The sequence below is a fragment of the Terrapene carolina genome, unplaced genomic scaffold (assembly GCF_002925995.2).
Source record: "Terrapene carolina triunguis isolate 2854851 unplaced genomic scaffold, T_m_triunguis-2.0 Scaffold211, whole genome shotgun sequence".
NCBI classification, from domain to species: Eukaryota; Metazoa; Chordata; order Testudines; family Emydidae; genus Terrapene; species Terrapene triunguis.
The window spans coordinates 1,978,943-1,998,679 of NW_020664562.1; the positions used below are offsets into that span (position 1 = coordinate 1,978,943).

The following is a 19,737-nucleotide window of genomic DNA, read 5'->3' on the forward strand; positions in this document are numbered from 1 at the left end:
CGTGTTTTTTTTACGTATTTTTTTTTTTTAGTCATCCCTGTTGGGGACCCGTCGAAACTGTTCGAATCGGGCCCCACACTTCCTAAAGCCGGCCCTGTGTGTGTCCAGGGAGATTGAAGTGTTCTCCTACAGGTTTTTCTATAATGCCGTTCCTAATATCTGACTTGTGTCCATTTATCCTTTTACATAGGGACTGGCCAGTTTGGCCGATGTACATAGCAGAGGTGAATTGCTGGCACATGATGGCGTATATTACATGGGAAGGAGACTCTGGAAGAATTCCACAATGATTTCAACAGCTTCCACCCCACCATCAACCTCAGCCTGGACCAATCTACACGGGAGGTCCACTTCTTAGACACCATGGTACAAATAAGTGACAGTCACGTTAACACCACCCTATACTGAAAACCCACCGACCGCTATGCCTACCTTCATGCCTCCAGCTTCCATCCCGGACACACCCCACGATCCATCATCTACAGCCAAGTGCTGAGATACAACCACATTTGCTCCAACCCCTCAGACAGAGACCAACACCTACAAGATCTTCACCAAGCATTCTCAAAACTACAATATCCGCACAAGGAAATAAGGAAACAAATCAACAGAGCCAGACGTGTACCCAGAAGCCTCCTGCTGCAAGACAAGCCCAAGAAAGAAACCAACACTGGCCATCACCTACAGTCCTCAGCTAAAACCTCTCCAATGCATCATCAGTGATCTACAACCCATCCTGGACAATGATCCCTCGCTTCCACAGGCCTTGGGAGGCAGGCCAACCCTCACCCACAGACGACCCGCCAACCTTAAGCATATTCTCACCAGCAACCACACACCGCACCATAGTAACTCTAACTCAGGAACCAATCCATGCAACAAACCTCGATGCCAACTCTGCCCACATATCTACACCAATGACACCATCACAGGACCTAACCAGATCAGCCACAACATCACCAGTTCATTCACCTGCACATCCACCAATGTAATATACGCCATCATGTGCCAGCAATTCCCCTCTGCTATGTACATCAGCCAAACTGGACAGTCCCTACGTAAAAGGATAAATGGACACAAGTCAGATATTAGGAATGGCAATGTACAAAAACCTGTAGGAGAACACTTCAATCTCCCTGGACACACAATAGCAGATTTAAAGGTAGCCATCCTGCAGCAAAAAAACTTCAGGACCAGACTTCAAAGAGAAACTGCGGAGCTTCAGTTCATTTGCAAATTTGACACCATCAGCTCAGGATTAAAGAAAGACTATGAATGACTAGCCAACTACAAAAGCAGTTTCTCCTCTCTTGGTGTTCACACCGCAACTGCTAGAAGAGGGCCTCAGTCTCCCTGATTGAACTAACCTCGTTATCTCTAGACTGATTCTTGCCTGCATATTTATACCTGCCTCTGGAAACTTCCACTACATGCATCTGACGAAGTGGGTATTCACCCACAAAAGCTTATGCTCCAATACGTCTGTTAGTCTATAAGGTGCCACAGGACTCTTTGTCACTTTTTACAGATCCAGACTAACGCAGCTACCCCTCTGATACTTAAGATTCAAAGGAAGACTTTCTGCTCCCCAACTGTCACCTGCCCCAAATTACTCTGGTGGTTTGGATAGGGAATGTATGCAGAACTGACCCGTGTGTTTGTGGGAGAGTTAGGGGAATGGGGGAGGGTGTGTGTGTGAAAGTTTCCCGTAAAAGGAGAGTTGGAGAGAACCTATGATGCGTCCAAGCCAGGACTGCAATAAATATGGGGATGGATATTCTGATTCTCCAATGGGCTTAAATCTCCTCAGAGCTCTTAGCACAAAGCCACTCATTTACCACATCATGCACAGTCTGTTTTTGGTGGGATGAAGCTTTGGTGACCCAAGTACTCTCTTCATTTGCACATCTGGCAGTCTGGTTGGAGAAGCTTCCCTCTCCCACACATATTCTCACTGGTGCCCTGCTTATGCCAAGGAATGCGTGATATAAGTGTACCAGCTAGTAGGGAAGGGCAAAGTTGAGCTGCCCTCCTACCCCATCCCATAGCAGAAGCTAGGAGGAACTAAATCCTGCCCAGCAGCCAGGATGGAAGGAAAAACAGTGGAGAGGCTGCCCATTTCAGGATCCCATAGAAGAAGAAGAAGATGGGTCCACAGTAGCAATGGAGGTAATGGAGGAAATGTAATGCCAACAGACCCTGGTCGTCAGCAGGCAGAATTGAACCTGGGACCTCAGTGCATGAGCCAAAAGCCAACTGGTCCTTAGCTAAACCTGTAAAGTAAGCTCTTTAATCTCTAAGTGGGCTCAGTGCCACTAGAGGGGACAGAACACCACCCTCAGGAGATATGTGGGATGCAGAAACACTCGTAATTTTTTTTTGCATTTCTGTGGCATCATCTGGCCAGGGAGCTCAAAGTTCTTTAGAAACACAAACCTGCCTGGCAATGGCAGGTAGTGTTTTTATCCCCAAATTACAGATTGAGAAATTGAGGGACAGGAGATTAAGTGACCTGCCAAAGATTGCACAGTTTTTTACCTTAAATTACTAATACGTTCTTTTAATCTTAACTCCATTTTAACCTTCTTTTTTTTTGTACGGGACTAGAAACCAAGCCCCCTGCTGTCCAGAGCCAGGCCCTAAGGGCCAGATTTTCAAAACAGTTCTGCTCCTATTCAGGCACACAAATAAGTAGCCAGATTTTCCAAAGAGCTCAGCATACCAAACACCCTAAGTGCTCAAAAATCATAAATTGGGCCCCAAACAATCATGATATTCTCTTTAAAATCATGAGGGTTTTTTAAAAAAAATACATTTTGCGTCTCTTTATATGTGTTCTGATTTTTGAGCCTTTTGGGTTCATGTTTTCATGCTTTTCTCTGCAACTATGAGCGGAAAGAAACATTCTTAAAAATAAAAAGCCGAGATTCTCACACAATCATTGAACTCCAGAAGCTGAGGCTTTAAGAAAAGCACCAGATATCATGAGATATGTGTGATAATACCAAAAGAGTGAGCAACATGGAGTTGGGTGCTGAACTCCTGGAAATCTGGCTCCTATTGTGGATGCTAATCTATGAAAATCAGGCCCTAACTGCACTACACTGTACTTCCTCACAGAGAAGGAAAAGACAGTTCACTCTCCCAGCTGGCAAGGAAAGGAAGAGAGAGCCAGCAGCAAAGCGTGGGTATGTGTGAGAGAGCTGGGAACTAACTCATCTTCCCAGGGAGGAGACAAAGATAGCACTACGGGGCCGGTGGGCAGGGCAGGGGGTAGAACAAGCCCACCCTTCTAATAATGGGGTGGTGGGTAGAAAAATGACAGCAGGAAGAACCAAGCAAACAGCTGAATTAAGGAACTGGTATAGCTCTAGTCCTCAAAAAGGCAACGAGAGGTCCTTTCTAGAGCACTTGGGAAAGAAGGGACATGATTACTCCCCCTTACAGGGAGTATCTTGGAAGGAAGCAGGGGCTGCAGCATGGCCTTAGGTGGTTTGGTGTGTGTGTGTGTGTGTGTGTGTGTGTTTTGTTTTGTTTTAACGTTACTGACAGGTGGCGGGCAACCTTCCTTATTGTTTGGAGTAATGCATCAATGTATTTTTTTTAGCTCCCTCTTGTGATGAAAGACTTTGAAATGAAGCAGTGAGCATCTCACTCCGAACGGTTTGGAATCACTCTCATTTTAACTGTCACAGCTTGGGGCTATAGGAGCTTCCTGGAATCCTACATGATTAAATCTGTGACACAGCAAAATTGCCTCCTGACGTCAAGGAAAATGGATTGACTGTATTTTATCTTGCTCTCCCCCCGCATTGGGAAGGAACCCTCGGACTTTCCCCGATACAGCCACAGTGGTGAGCGCAGGGTAGCACAGCAGGGCATTTGCACGTTGCTGTAACAACTGCACGAATCTGGGAACAGCAATGCCTCTAGTTTGGTACCATCTCTGAGAGTGCTGCAGAGGCAGGTGCAGACGTAGCCCCCTCCCACATGCGCTGGGCCGTGCTGAGCTCTTCCAGGGGAGGGGAGAGCGGAGTTTGGTTTCATCTTCACTCCAGGTGCTGATCGGCACGAAGCACGGGGAGGATCTGTGTGATTTCCCCCAAGCGACTGTCCTCAGGGCCCTGACTCATGAGGGCCCAGCCAGCCCGGCCCCCAGCTGGTGAATCTGGCAGAGCACAGTGTATTCACACGGAGAAGCTGGCGGTGTGGGGGGAGGGGGAGAGGGGAGGAGATTGAGGGGTGAGGGAGGGGGGCATTGGAGAGGAGTGGGGGAGTGGTCGCGGTGTAGGGCAGGCAGCCAAGTGGGAGCGGGCGGTGTCAGGAAGAACATGGGGCGGGGCCAGTTTCATTGGCTCTATTCCAATCCGGAAGAGCGGCACGCTCGGCGGTTGTTATGGTGATAGTACAGCAACCTCCCGTTGCTATAGCAGCGGCCCAGCCAACAGGTTGGCGGCGAGCGCGCGGGGAAGGCTTTGGCTGTAGCGCCGGCAGGAAGTGTGGCTGGGGAGGCGGGGCCAGGCCCGGGGCCGGAAGTGTGGGGGAGGCGGACAGCATTGACTGTGAAGCCCGGAGGCTGCTGCTGCTGCCTGCCCCGGCGCGCGGAGGCGGCGGCGGCGGCTCCTTCACGAGCCTGGTCGCCTGAGGCAGGCAGCCGAGAGCTGCGCGGGGCCGGAGCGGGTCTCGCGAGAACAGCCCCTACTCTACGCCCACTCCCGGGCCGGAGACTCAGCGCGGGGACACCCGGCGGGCAGGAGGAGCCTGGGCCCAGCACAGGAAGATGGCGGCGGCCGGAGGCGGCGGCGGCTCCTGGGCGGCGGAGCGGCCCCGGCTGTGAGACCCGGAGAGGGGGCGGCGGGGACGGGCAGCGAGCGGCGGAGGATGAGCCTGCTGTGTGCGCAGTATCTCCGGTGAGGGGGAGGGGAAGGGGTGAGGTGAGGGTCAGACCCGGCAGCTCGGCCCGGGCGGGGGTGTAACGGGGGGACGGACCGGGGGCGAAAGGCGAGTTGAAGGGGAGGGGCAGAGCCAGGGTTGGCTGTGTGCGTCTGACAGGGCGAGCGGAGGGAAGGGGGGAAAGGTGTTGGGGGGTGAGAGCATGAGCAACGGATGCCTAGCAGGAAGGGGGGGGTATGGGCAAGCCAAGCCAAGCAAAGCAGTGATCTTGGGGAAGGACATTGAGGGGGAAGGAGTGGCATAGTTGGGGAGTACATCGGGTAAAGGGGAGTTTATTGGGAGGAGGTAAGTGCAAAGGAAAGGAGGCTGAGCAGAAAACGAGGGAAGAGTGGAATAGATGGAGGAAGCAGGGCTAATCTCAGAAGACTCTGAGATGTGGGGGAGTAAAGGATATACTGGTGCAGGAGGGAGGAGGAAAGACATATGTCTGGGAAAGGTGATAGAAGATAGTCATGGGGAGAAAAAGGGATGTGTTGAGGGGATGTGGACTAGATGGTTGGGCCAAGAGGCTATTGCTGGGTGAGCAAATTGGTGAAGTGGGGAAGATTGCATGGCAGAGTGACATTAGCTGTAGAGGGAAAGAGAGTTAAGTTATTCAGATGAGAAATCCAAAGTCCTTCATTGTGGTTGTTAAATATCACATAGGACTTTATGCAAGCCCAAATATGCTAATGGTGGTATCGAGGCCAAATTCTAATTTGGGCTATTACATTCTTCCTGCCTACGTTCTTCTGCAGTTTCAAATCAATACAGGGCTAAGCCCTAGTTATACTGTGCAGTGTTAAGTGGGTGCTACATGTAAAGTAAAATCTGTATATATAGTCTGTAAAGTGCTTGGGATTTCTATGCTGTGAAAGGCGATATAGCAGCGGTTCTCAAATTGTGATCATTGGACCAGTAGTCTGCAGAGCTTTTTATGGTGGCTTGTAAAGTTAAAATGTTTTTGGAACCAAGCAGTTTGGGGGGTTAGGAGAAGAGATAGTCAATGGGTTTTTCACAGAATGAAAGTATTGTGGAATCCCAAAAGTACAGAAATGCACAATACAGTATTTTGGAGTGGAAAGTACTGGTACATGAGCATTAAATAAATTTAATTCTTTGCATTTAAAAGTCCAGTCGTCTTGTAATTTAGAAGACCAGTGTCAGCAAAAAAGCCTAGATAATATACTAAAAGGAGACATGTATCCCTTTTTGAAGAGTCAGGGACTGAAGCAAGAGCCTCTGAAAGAGGTGATGAGATGCAGTTAATATTCTTTACAGTTCTAAAAGGCCTTCTATCCAGGGATCTTAAAACACTTCAGCTACCTCCTCCATAATGGCAGTCCCCAAATCCTTTTTCTCTATCTAGTCTTGCATTCCTGGCTGCCTCTCATTCCTCTGGGTTGTCTCCATGCTATCTCAGACTTGTTCTTTTCAAAACAAAACTTTTCTTTCCTCCGTCTCCCTTCTGTTCATGGACAACATCACCATCCTTCATGTCTCCCAGGCCTGTAATCTGTGCTGCATTTGATTCTTTTCTCCTCCACCCACTGCTGACACATTTTCCTTGTTAATATCTCCCAAATGAATCTTTATTATTGATTCTAGTGGTTAAATCCCTATCAATATACTAGTCATTTGTTTTCTTTTATAACTGAAATCTAGTCCTGACTGGTCTCCCTGCCTCTGAACTCTTTTGCTACCCTCCAGGTCTGTTAAAATTGGTGGTACTAAAGTTATCTTCCTTTCTCTCTGCTCTGACCCCTTCCCCCACTGGGAAAAAACCAAACTTCCTGGAATCTTTCCATTGGCGTTCTGCATCTTACCACATCAAGTTCAAGATCCTCATAATCTGCAAGACCTTCCATAATTACCTACATCTATTTCCTTTGCTCCTCTCAAATCTTTTGTCTTACTGCTCTCTTTCTCTTTTTGTCATTTTGATTCATCTTTGTACAGTGCCTATGTACTTTGTACAGTGGGACTGAGGCATCTAGGTACTAATGCAATACAAACGATAAATAAAATACTTCTGGAAGTATTCTTGTCTTTGACTGGCAAAAACTTACCCCCTCCTTTAAAACCACTTCTTTAAATAGCTTCTTGTCATCAGTAGTCCTCACATTCTCTGTCTCCAGAACTCTTCTTTGTCTTTTTTGACCAATATAGATTGTAAGCTTTTTGGGACTCATGGTGTGGACTATCCATGGATGTAAAGTGCTACATGTAGTCTATGGAGCTATTTACATTTTTATAACTTACATATGGAAGAAATTGGGGCACAGAGAGGTCATTTGGGATAACTGTTGCCCAAGGTCATACAGTACTAGAGCTGAAACTAGAACTCAGGTGTCTTAATGCCCATTCTGCTAGTTCTGTGCCTTAGGAAGAAGGCCATCCTTTCTCTTACTGTAGCATAAGAACTCACAATTGGAATTCACTGATGAAGGAATAATTGGATTTAAGGATGTTGTGCATAAGGATAGCTGAACAGGATGGCGATTTGTAAAGGGGGGGAAGAGTGCTTCTTTGTTGTATAAATAAGGCCTTGGAGGACTTTTGTGAAAAGTTTTTTTTTTGCCTGGTTTTTAGGTTAGATATTCATGTATTGTCTATCTTGGAAGACTAATGATTGGCGAGATAGTGACATGACTTTGCAGGAATCAAGGGAGACTGAAAGATGAACTAATAAGGGAAGGGATTTTTAGCCAGAATGGTTTAAACCTCTTTCCCTGCCTCCCCTCCCCCCTTAACACATTTAACTTCAGTGAGTGTAGAGCATTTTGGATGAAAACTTTTCTGTTAAAGAATCAGTGTCATTTCAATCAAAATGTAAGATCTGACAAAATAAATATCTGAGACACCTATAGAAGTTTCTAGCAGAACCAGGGAAGATCAAACTGGACAAGCTTGATATTTCTACAAGTGAACCAAGCAGTGGGGGGAGGGGGAAATCCCCTTCAGTCACCTTCATGTGTCATAAAGATGGAAAAAGGGCAAAACCCCAATTTTTAAAATATCCTTTGCAGGTCACCTGTTAAGCTGCATCAACAGATAATTACCTTTTATGTAGCTGATTCTCGTGAGTTTCAGTTTCTGTTATCACTGGATTCAGTCTTGCTGTATATGCTGTTTCTGTCCCATTTTAGTTTGTCATCTGGGAGGAATAAGATAGAAACATTAAAACATCAAGGATTTGCATAAAGTCTGGTGAGAGGGACAGGAAAGTAAGGTTTCGATCTATTAATTACATTCAGGCCTATGAGACCTCTTTCAAAAATCATATTAATGGTTTTCCAAGACTCCCAGTTTGCATGATATCCCCGCTCAGATGAAAATGGTGTGTCTAAGGTATGTCTTATGAATCAAAACAATTTTGATTAGGCTCTCTCTCATTCTCTGTTTACTTGGAAATTCTCAGGTACTCTTACCACAAAGCTAGTTATTAATCTTACAGGAGCAGACTTGTTTATGTTTTAATATCTCTTGTGTCCTGCTAGCTCTTGCTAGAGCTGGGAGAGACACCTGAAAGGAAAACACCACTAGCAATGGAATTCCCGGAGAACAGTTTCCAGAGTACACTGTGTCTTCCTCCTACCTGAAAACTCTCTGGTGTATTCCTTTTAAAAAGATGATGGTACTGGGGTGGGAGTAGGGGAAGAGGAAGGACAGGTAGTTTAAGTTTGGACAGCCGTTACAAGGAACTTACATTAATCTACTTAATGGAGACATTCTTCTCTGTAATGTGAAAATGTTAATGTTGCTGTTCTCTGATGTTAGTCCTTTTAAAAAAAAAAAATTATAATAATAATCCCAAACCCAGCCTGCCAAAATTTAGTGGGGCTCCAGCTCTGTCTCACTGACCCAGTATCAAGCCTGTCCAGATTACAAACTGACAGGGTAACAAGCCTTGTGGATGGGGGTAGGGGAGCGATAGATATAGTATCTTGACTTAATGTAAAGCTTTTGATACTGTCTCGCACGACCTGCTCATAAACAAACCAGGGAAATACAACCTAGATGGAGCTAGTATAAGGTGGGTGCATAACTGGTTGGAAAAACGTTCCCAGAGAGTAGTTATCAGTGGTTCACAGTCAAGCCGTAAAGGAATATCGAGTGGGTTCCTGCAGGAATCAGTTTTGGGTCCAGTTCTGTTCAATATCTTCATCTGTGATTTAGATAATGGCATAGAGAATACACTTAAAAGTTTGCGGCTGATACAAAGCTGGGAGGGGTTGCAAGTGCTTTGGAGTATAGGATTATAATTCAAAATGATCTGTACAAACTGGAGAAATCATCTGCAGAAAATAGGATGAAATTCAATAAGGACAAATGTAAAGTACTCCACTTAGGAAGGAACTATTAGTTGCATACATACAAAATGAGAAATGACTGCCTAGGAAGGAGTACTGCAGAAAGGGATCTGGGGGTCATAGTGGACCACAAGCTAAATCTGAATCAACAGTGTAACGCTGTCGCAAGAAAAGCAAACGTCGTCCTGGGATATATTAGCAGGAGTGTTGTAAGCAAGACATGAGAAATAATTCTTCCACTCGATTCCATGCTGATTAGGCCTCACCTGGAGTATTGTGTCCAGTTCTGGGCTCCACATTTCAGGAAAGACGTGGAAAATTAGAGAAAGTCCAGAGGAGAGCAACAAAAATGATCATAGGTCTAGAAAACATGACCTATGAGGGAAGATAGGAAAAAATTGGGTTTGTTTAGTCTGGAGAAGAGAAGACCGAGAGGACATAACATTTTTCAAGTATATTAAATTTTGTCACAAGGAGAAGGGAGATAAATTATTCTCGTTAACCTCTGAGGATAGGACAAGAAGCAGTGGGCAGTTTAGGTTTAACATTAGGAAAAACTTCCTAACTATCAGGGTAGTTAAGCACTGGAATAAATTGCCTAAGGAGGTTGTGGAATCTCCATCATTGGGGATTTTAAGACAAACACCTGTCAGGGATGGTCTAGATATAATACTTAGTCCTGCCATGAGTACAGGGGACTGAACTAGATGACCTTTCAAGGTCCAGTCCTATGATTCTATAGGCCTTGATCCCTAAAGACTTAAGCATGTGCTTAACTTTACACGCTGTGAGTAGTCCCGTTGACTTCATTGTGATTACTTGGCCCATGTAAAGCTGAGTACATGTGTCTTTATGAGAACAGGGTATATTTTTTTTTTCCCTCAACAGCTAGGCCTGTGAATCTACCCACCCGACCACAGCCTTCAGTGTGGTTCTTGAGGTGTCATGGAGGGTAAACTTTATTACTTGCTGGTGATATGCGAGAAGGAAAGAGCCTGACTTATCTTTCAGGACTCAAGGTGAGTTTGCAAGGCTGTTGTTAAATAATAATTTTAAAAAAATACATAAAACTAAGCCCACAAATATTAATAAATGGAGCAAACTTGTTATGGGATCGGTGAGAGAATAAAGCTGGAATGTCAGGTCACTTTAAATCATATATAGTGGAACAGTACTTTAAGATGTCTATTAATATAAAATAGAACTAACTTTTACTTCCTGTAAACAACTTATTTTTCTTTTACAAAAGACAATAATTGAACTGTTAGCTCATTCCTCAAGTTTTCTTTGAGGAAATATATTTTTCATAGCTGACTCGACTTGCATTAGTTTAATTGTTAAACTCTTAGCAATTTGAGGCTAGAACTAACACATGTATTTCACAAAGGTGCAAACTCTACGTTTTAGCTAAATGTAGCTTTACTCTGGTAGAACTTAGCTGTTCTACATAAACATAGAAAGAAAGATGATTTAATTATAACTCTTGCATACCATTGAGTAATTCTGGTACTGACAAGTCAACAATAATGAGTTCATATGATTGGTGTAATCTCATGATGAAACCATAGCCTCTTCATGAAAAGTTTGACTACTAATTTTTTTTATAATTCACATGGTGTCTCTGTCTTCATGGACTCACCAATAGCTCCATTACTTCCCTGCATCTGCTGTGTTAATTTCCTCTTGATTGCTCCCTGTCTATCATTCAGTGATATGGCACTAATATCTCACCTTCGCTGTAGCGCAGAGTAATTATTCTGGTTGCAATCCATGTCTTGTCAGACTTTATTTCCTATCTCTACTAGATCAGACTACAAGAGTTATTTCTTTGAGCCAGCATCTCTCCACCTGTTCCTGGTCCTGCAACCAGCTTGGTGTCCCCACAGCTAATATCTCAGTCTGAGGAGGTCAGTAATAGAAGGGAATGAGTTTTATGTCACAAATGAGTTAGGAGTGCCTCATCTCTCCTAGTCTTTCCTGCTGAGCATATAGGTTGCCTAGCTTCCTGATGGCATGAAGGCCTTCTGGGAACTCTTGGGACATAGTACGAAGTCCTTAGACCTAGGATTTATTTTGGTCCAGAAGAAAGCCTGTAGGTTCTGATATTCTGTGGGCAAGCAGTGTTGCCACCCCTATGAACAATAGTACCTACAGCCTGCGAGGGCCCTTTTGCTAACTCTAGGTTTAGTTCCTTTTGTAATTAGACAGTCAGTATCGAGTCCCTGAGGAGGCCTTTGAATATTTTTACTCTTGCCTAATATTAGATGTGATCTCAATGGCCAATAAGAGATCTTGCCAGACTGGAGTTTCTAGATTCACATCTAAGAATAAATGCCAAGTGCCTCAACCTTTTTGGGGCATAAGTCTTATGCTCAGGCTATGTGGTAGATGAGGATTGGTAGTTATCAAGTAGTCCAAATCCTGATGGAGAACCTCGCACAGATAAATTATAACAACTGCTAAGGAGAGGGGCTTGATTTAGCCAGCTGTGTCAGAAAGTTATCCTATTGGAATGCAGCATTTACCGTCAGAGTGCTTCAGTGGCTCTCCATCTGCTGGAAAAATTTTAGACAATGTTTTGGCAGATCCCTTGAGAGTTGACAGTCAGCAGTATGACTAGTCCTACGTTTTCTGCAAATGGGGTAAGATCCAGCTACATGTCTTTGTCAGCAATGACTGCCAAATATCTCCTGATATACTTCAGGGGCAGGTAGAATCCAGCATCATCAACAGATATTCCCCTCTGGACTTGAGGCAAGGGTTTCCTTCAACCTTGATCCAGAAGATCATCAGAAATCGGATAAGGATGTCACCAAGATGCTCCTGTTAGCCTTGACTTGGGCATGACAATTTTGATATTCTGACCTTCTGAAACTATAGTTAAATCCACAAGTCCAGGTTCTCAGTCTACTAGATATGTTGTGTCAGGGTTGGGATGAGATTGTCCAATGGGATCTCAAGTTGACCGCTTGATTGCTGGGAGCAGTAGATCAAGTGCTCTGCTGAGGTCCAAAAGTAGGAAACCATTAACAAGACATACCTACTCAATGAACTGGAAGACTCTCCTTCTGGACAGCTCAAAAAGTAGACCAGAGTGGCTCTCCATTTTTTCCGTGTATTCCCTCTAATGTGTGAATCAGATCTTGTGAACAAAACCTTGTTTTCACAAAGTTCCTGAGTTCCTTTCTTTGAACCTTGGTTAGACTATATACTGTGTCCTATCTCTGAAGACAGCATTCCTCATATCTGTAACATCAGCCTGGAGAATTAGTGAGATACAAGTCTGATGGCTGGATCCTCCTTTTACTGTGTTTATTAAAAGTAGGTCATGCATCTTCACCCCAAATTACTGTCTAAACTTCCATCTCAATCAGGCCACTAGTCTTCACATTTCCTCTCCCTCCTCCCCTTCCCCAAGCCCAAAGATGTCTGGCTCGGCACTTAAGACTCTTTGGAAGTCTAAAGTTATCTATATAGGAACAAATCTATCCTGCAAGTTCTCCAGACTTCTTGTGGCTTATGTAGATAAGACCAGGGGTAGGTCTATCTCAGTTTAATGGCTGTTCAAACAATGTATATGTCGTTACATGATTATATTAAGTTTCTAGTGATCTGGAAGTTACTGGAGTAAGTTTCTGCAGAATACCTTGGCACTGTATCCGTCACTGAGAAGGTTGCTACTTGGAACTCTCTTACGCTGCACTACACTCTCAGTTTGGGCTTTAGTTCTGATGCCCAGTTTGGAGGAATAATCTTGTCATTAAAACTATTCAGGAGCAATTTCTGGAAAGTCACTACTGCTTGTCTTTTTTCCCCAGCAGTCAAGTAGCTCAGAGGTAGTTAATGCAAAGGTCTCCAAATACGTTTAATTTCCTAGCCAAGCCTGGGTAAGCTATGCAGCAACTCCTAGAACCCCAAAAATTTAGCAGTAGCTTCTGCGAAGGCCATTTTTAAGTTTTATATGGAGAATAAGTTTACAATCTATAGGCCGCAATCAGTTCAAATAGGGTTATATTTTGCCAGAAAGGCAAGTGTTAGATCTAACTAACCAACCTATCCATAATAAGCTTTGTACTGAGCCCATAATTAGCAGCTATTTTGATTTACAAGTCAATCCTTATCTTACTGTTCTAAACATATATAAAAACTGCATACTGACCTGGTGTGTGTGTGTGTGTGTGTGTGTGTGTGAGAGAGAGAGAGATTGATCTGTAGCTATAGCTGAGTTGCTTTTTGTTTATTTTCCCCCAAGTATAAAATGTATAGCATGGAAGAGTGTGCTAAGGAATGAGTAGCTAAAGCATAACCACACAACATAAGGACATGCAGTAGTTTGCCACTTCAATTACACATACCCTAAACATTTCAGTTTTAGAGATTTTTGTAGTCGTCTACAATTTGTATGCCAAAAGTGGCCTTAATCTTGGATTGAACCATATTTGCATTCACTTGTGAAAGACATTATACAGGCAACTGCAAAGTTAAAAGTGTCTCAAGCGCATACAGAAAACTAAATTTATTACTGTGCTTGCTGATGACAGGTCTGTACTTGAACAAAGGTTGGTATACATCAAATTTACTCAAGATTTATTTAACTCTGGTGTAGTAGATTTACAATCTGGGACAGTTTATGGCATCAGGAATAAAAAGCTTAAGAAATTGAGGTTTCAGGCAACAGGAATCGCAAGAGATGGTTCATCTGAATTTAGCTGGTGCAGCAGTGTATTCAGTCCAAGTTTTGGCACAACTCTTCAGGCTCAAAAATCTGAATCTATTGTGAAAGAAGTTTTTAAGTCCTAAAAGATGGTGACTTGAAGCACTTGCTGATGCCTTTTTTGAGGTAACTGCTAGCTATTTTGGCAGCATCCACCATGCATGCAGGATTGCTAGTCAGGGCACTAAAGAAAAAGACCAAATGTGGGGATGGCCTGTTTGGAACATACTGAGTTAGACTGAAATAACCAGAATTAGTGGTATTCTTTGAGATCAAAACAGGTAAATTTGTGTACGCTTTGAAATTTCATGATAGATTTAATCACTACTGTTAACTGAAGTCTTTCTTTTATGGAGAGGGTTCTTTTATTAGAGACCTGAAAAGGCTAGAAAGAACTATGATAGAGCTTCTAGCAATGAGACATTTTGAGGCCTGTATGGAAATTTATCTGTAGGGATGACAAACTGGAAGGGAGTTGATGTTTTTGTCTTCAAAGGCAAAATTACAGAAAATCAAATTTATATATAATTGAAAATTCAGTTGAATATATGGATACCTGATTCATCAGATTACAGCAGTCATGATTCATATGGTTCCCATGTTTTATTTTCACACAATGGCCTAAAGATTCATATGTCCCTTCATGCTTCAACCACCCTTCCAGAGGACATGCGTCCATTCCGATGATGGGTTCTGTTAGATACAGTGGAGTCGCATCTTATGCAGGGGTTAGGTTCTAAAGTCTGCGCGTAAGGCAAAAATCGCGTATAGTCAAAATTACCCTTGAAAATCCCTTAAATCGCCCATAAAGTACAGTATACTGTACATGGTTTTGTGTATACAACCCTGTACAGTAATATGTATGTGTACAGTATATAATAAAGAGTACATATGCAAAATATAATTTTACAGTACTGTATTTTTAATTACAGGGGGTAATTACAGGGGGTCGTCAGGGCTTGATGTCGATCCAGGAGACGGAGGTGATGGAGAGCTTGGGTGACGGATAGCGAGTCGTAGACAAAGTGGTTGGCTCTAGTTCAGCTCGAGAAGTTGATTGCGTAGGCTCATCTGGTTGTTTTTCCTTGAAAAACGTGATCGGCAACTGTCGCTGTTGTCTCTTGAGCTGCTCAAACATTTCTTGATACGGTCTCAATTTGTCTGTAATACTACATGTGATTTTGAGGCTTCATTCCATTGAGGGATTGTATTCAGAAATTAAATCATTCAATTGTTTCGCTGCTTGGAACACTTCAGCAAATTTATGAAGATTCCAACTTGCTGGCTCTTCCTGTTCGTCGTCGTCATCTTCATTTTCTGTAGACGATTGTATCAGTTCCTCTAACTCATCGTTAGTCAATGTTTCTCTATGGCTCTCAATTAATTCTTCAATTTCTTCCTCAAGGATGTCGACGAAGCCATCACCACCCACTTGCCTGGCCACCTGAACAATGCGTTTCATTTCTTTGTCAATGGTCGGGAAACCCTTAAAATCATTCACACATTCTTTCCATAGGTTTCGCCAACATGCATTGACTGTTTCAGGCTTGATTGCATCCGTTGCCTGTTTAATATAAGTGATGCAATCCGCAATGTTGAAGGACTTCCAACACTCCATCACATTAAGATTGGGATCAGCATCCATAGCGCTACGTATCCGTGAGAACGTAAGCCTCATGTACATGGCCTTGAAACAGCGAATCACACTTTGGTTGAGAGGTTGGAGGATGGAGGTGGTATGGGGGGGGGGGGAAGAGAGACTACTTCAACGTTATGTGCAAACCGGAGTGTCTCAGGGTGGCCAGGAGCATTGTCTACGATCAGCAACACTTTAAAGTCAAGTCCTTTTCTTCGAGGTACCTCTTGACCTCCAGAATGAAACACTTGTGGAACCAATCCAGAAATAATGCTGCCGTCACCCAAGCCTTTTTATTTGATTGCCAGAACACAGGCAGGAGATTTTTGTTCTTGCCTTTTAGGGCACGGGGATTTGCAGCCCTGTAGAGCAAGCCCGGATTTATTAAATGCCCAGCCGCATTGCCACAAAACAATACAGTCTTTAGCTGCTTTGAAGCCAGGGGCTTGTCTTTCTGATTTTGAAATGTAAGTGTGGTTGGGCATTTTTTTCCAGAAGAGCCCAGTCTCATCAGCATTAAAAACTTGTTCTGGAAGATAGCCCTTTTCTTCTATGATTTTCTTTAATTGTTCGGGGTAGGCTTTTGCTGCCTCTTCATTGGCAGATGCCTCCTCATTAGCAGATACAACTTCACCAGTAGTTTGCACTACTGTTGTTTTTGAGGTTGAAGTGGTTCCTAAAACTGTTAAGCCAACCTTGGCTGGCTTTGAATTCCTTCTCATCAGAAGGCTGTCCCTTTTCGGCAGGAGGTTTGAACAGCGCGTAGAGGCTAAGAGCCTTTTCTCACAACGTGTTGCCATCGATAGGCACACGTTTACGGTTCATGTCTTCCAGCCATAAGTTTAATGCCTTTTCAGTCTTCACTAAAGTCTTATCACGCACCTGGCTCGTCACCTTAGCAGTTATTGGAGCACTTGATGCCATGGCTTGACAAATTTCTCTCTCTCATATCTTGATGGCATGGATGCTAGATTTGTTGTGGCCATATTTACGTGCCTCGTTGGTGTACCATCTCTCAATAAGTCCAACACAGCCAGTTTTTCCTCCAGCCTTGGAACAGATCGCTGTTTCTTCGGTTGAGCACCAGATGAAGTAGTTGGCTTGCGTTTAGGGGCCATGTTGTACGAAATATATGTATCTTTAAACACTAGAATCACACTCAGCGCGGCGAGATGCTCACACTATGAGAGGCACCTGGGAACTGAGACCGACTGAGGGAACAGCAGATTCACGTCTCCCATCTCACGCTCACTCTGGGGCATATGCTCATTGGGTAGAATCGCCCGCACTATTTATAGGTATCGTCTTGTTTTTCTTTTTTTGCTGAGCGCGTATAGTTGAATTCACGTAAGTTAAATGCGCGTATGATGCGACTCACCTGTAATGATCCAAAGCAGTGCGGACCAATGCATATTTATTTTCATAATCTGAGTCAGATGCCACCAGCAGAAGATTGATTTTCTTTTTTTGGTAGTTCAGTTCTGTAGTTTCCGCATCAGAGTGTTGCTCTTTTAAGACTTCTGAAAGCACACCTCCTCCCTCTCAGATTTTGGAAGGCACTTCAGATTCTTAAATCTTGGGTTGAGTGCTGTAGCTACCTTTAGAAATCTCACATAGGTACCTTCTTTGCGGTTTGTCAAATCTGCAGTGAAAGTGTTTTTAAAACGAACATGTGCTGGGTGATCACCCGAGATTGCTATAACATGAAATATATGGCAGAATACGAGTAAAACAGAGCAGGAGACATACAGTTCTCCCCCAAGAAGTTCAATCACAAATTTAATTAACACACTTTTTTTAACAAGTGTCATCGGCATGGAATGTCCTCTGGAATGGTGGCCGAAGCATGAAGGGGCATACGAATGTTTAGTATATCTGTCACGTAAATACCTTGCAATTAGTGCTGGGTACAAAAGTGCCATGCAAACGCCTGTTCTCACTTTCAGGTGACATTGTAAATAAGAAGCGGGCAGCATTGTGTCCCGTAAATGTAAACAAACTTGTTTGTCTGAACAAGAAGTAAGACCGAGTGGACTTGTAGGCTCTAAAGTTTTTACATTGTTTTGCTTTTTGAGTGCAGTTATGTAACAAAACAAAAAAATCTACATTTAAGTTGCCCATTCACTTTAGAGATTGCGCTTCATTACTGAGTATTTTTCAATTCACCTCATATCTTTGTTTATCTTTTTTACAGTGCAAATATTTGTAGTAAAAAATAGAAAGTGAGCACTGTACACTTTGTATTCTGTGTTGTAATTGAAATCGATATATTTGAAAATGTAGAAAGACATCCAAAAATGTTTAATAAATTTCAATTGGTATTCTATTGTTTAACTGTGCGATTAATTTTTTAATTGCAATTAACTCAAAAAATTGCATGATTTAATGGCGATTAATCTAAAGCCCTTATTTATTTATTGATAGAGATATATACACACACACACATTCTCTCTCTCATACACTTTCTTCTTTTTTAAAGGAGTAAGGTTAATTTATAGAAGTTGATAGCATTTGCTGGGGAGAGTTTTTGAAGTGCTGGCTAACGAAACTGGGTATTTTAGACGCTGCCTCTGTTTGAATGAGTCTATCAACTTGTGGAAATATAGCCTATTCTACTAGAACAGTTGCTTTCAATGGACACACAATACTTTGTTGGAAGACACTTGAAATGTAGCCAGTTAGTCTGTTTATCAGAAGTTATAAACCAGATTCATAATCTTCAGAAGACCTCTGGCAGCCATCCATAAGAAGTAAAATGTAGTTACGAGGCTAGAGGAAAATCTAGTTCGTTACCATTTGATGCTAGTGACAGCTACTCTTTGCTGTTTAGGTCCTGCAGAATGATAAGGCTGCATATTTTGTTATATATACACGGAGAGCATAGTATTAAATAGAATATTCTATTATCCATTATGTTGAATATTTTAGAATGCTTACCTTTGATGGTCTCAAACTTAGCACTATTTTTAAAGGGGTTATTTTAACTGCCGCTAGATTATTAACCCCCAGAAAGCAATCTAGCCACTTCAAGTCTGACCTAAATAACTTCATATCTGAAGCTGATTTGATGATCTAAATAACATCAGTCTGAATTCAGTGACTTTTAAGGTCCTTGCTCAGGTCTGACTTCTGACATGGGATCACTTAAATACTGGTTATAGATAGGAGTGGGGGGGAGGGATAGCTCAGTGGTTTGAGCATTGGACTGCTAAACCCAGGGTTGTGAGTTCAATCCTTGAGGGGGGGCCATTTAGGGATTTAGTTGGGGATGGGACTAGATGACCTCCTGAGGTCCCTTCCAACCCTGATATTCTATGATAGGATATAAGTGTTACAAAACACATAGCTGAAACATCAGTTTTAGTTGCTGAACCTCTTGCTTATCATACACAGCAACATTATTCACTGACAAAGGTAGCAGTAAAAATATTGTTAATTCAGTAACTTCTCTAATGTAATGGGTGCAGCGTTGTTGTTGAAAAAGTTTTAGATCTAATATTGCTGTAATGACTTGTGAATATCTGTTACAACCCAGAATTGAAACTGGTGTGTTTCTCTGAGTGTTGACATGGGAGATGAGAAAGTAGTGGTGTCAGTGTTCTTTCCATTCTCTGTCATAGGCCATAGCGTTGCTTCTCTTTAGGACACTAAAATCTAGTGTCTTCCTTGCTTGGTTTCAAAGGAGCCATGCAAAGTTGTCATAGAATGTATAGGAGGTAAGATGCAAACATCTACTATCCTTATCATGGTGATGGGGTGTGGTGAAACTGATTTGTAACTTGTCAAAAACAGTTTTTCATTGGGAGCAAGTAGAATTTTACAGTCTTGTTCCAAGACTGATAGATTGGAAAAGACTTCTGAGTAATTGGTCTTCTGTGTTATGACATTTTTTTTTTCTTTAGGTTACTAGAACGGTTCAAGGAGATGAGTAAATGGATTTTCCCAGGGTTGAATTTAATGTCATTTACCTGTTCTCAGGTGACTGGCTGCCAGCCAGTGCATGCAGATTGACTATCTGTGCACTAATGCATGTGTTATCACAAGGGATGCTGAGGATATCCCATAAGGATATCCGGGCCGCCCAGAGGATTCAGGGGGCCTGGGGCAAAGCAATTTCGGGGGCCCCTTCCATAAAAAAAGTT

General features: G+C 43.0%; 1 protein-coding gene across 2 annotated transcripts in view; it reads left to right on the top strand.

Annotated features, from left to right (window-relative positions):
* The first annotated feature begins 4,868 nt into the window (after window positions 1–4,868).
* Window positions 4,869–19,737, top strand: part of LOC112113455 (protein SMG7) — a 103,476-nt gene continuing 88,607 nt past the window's right edge. For both annotated transcript variants that reach the window (XM_024209743.3, XM_024209745.3), the window contains exon 1: window positions 4,869–4,910. In XM_024209743.3, coding sequence (XP_024065511.1) covers window positions 4,882–4,910 — 29 coding nt within the window. In that variant the 5' untranslated portion in view covers window positions 4,869–4,881. The remainder of the gene's footprint in view (window positions 4,911–19,737) is intronic.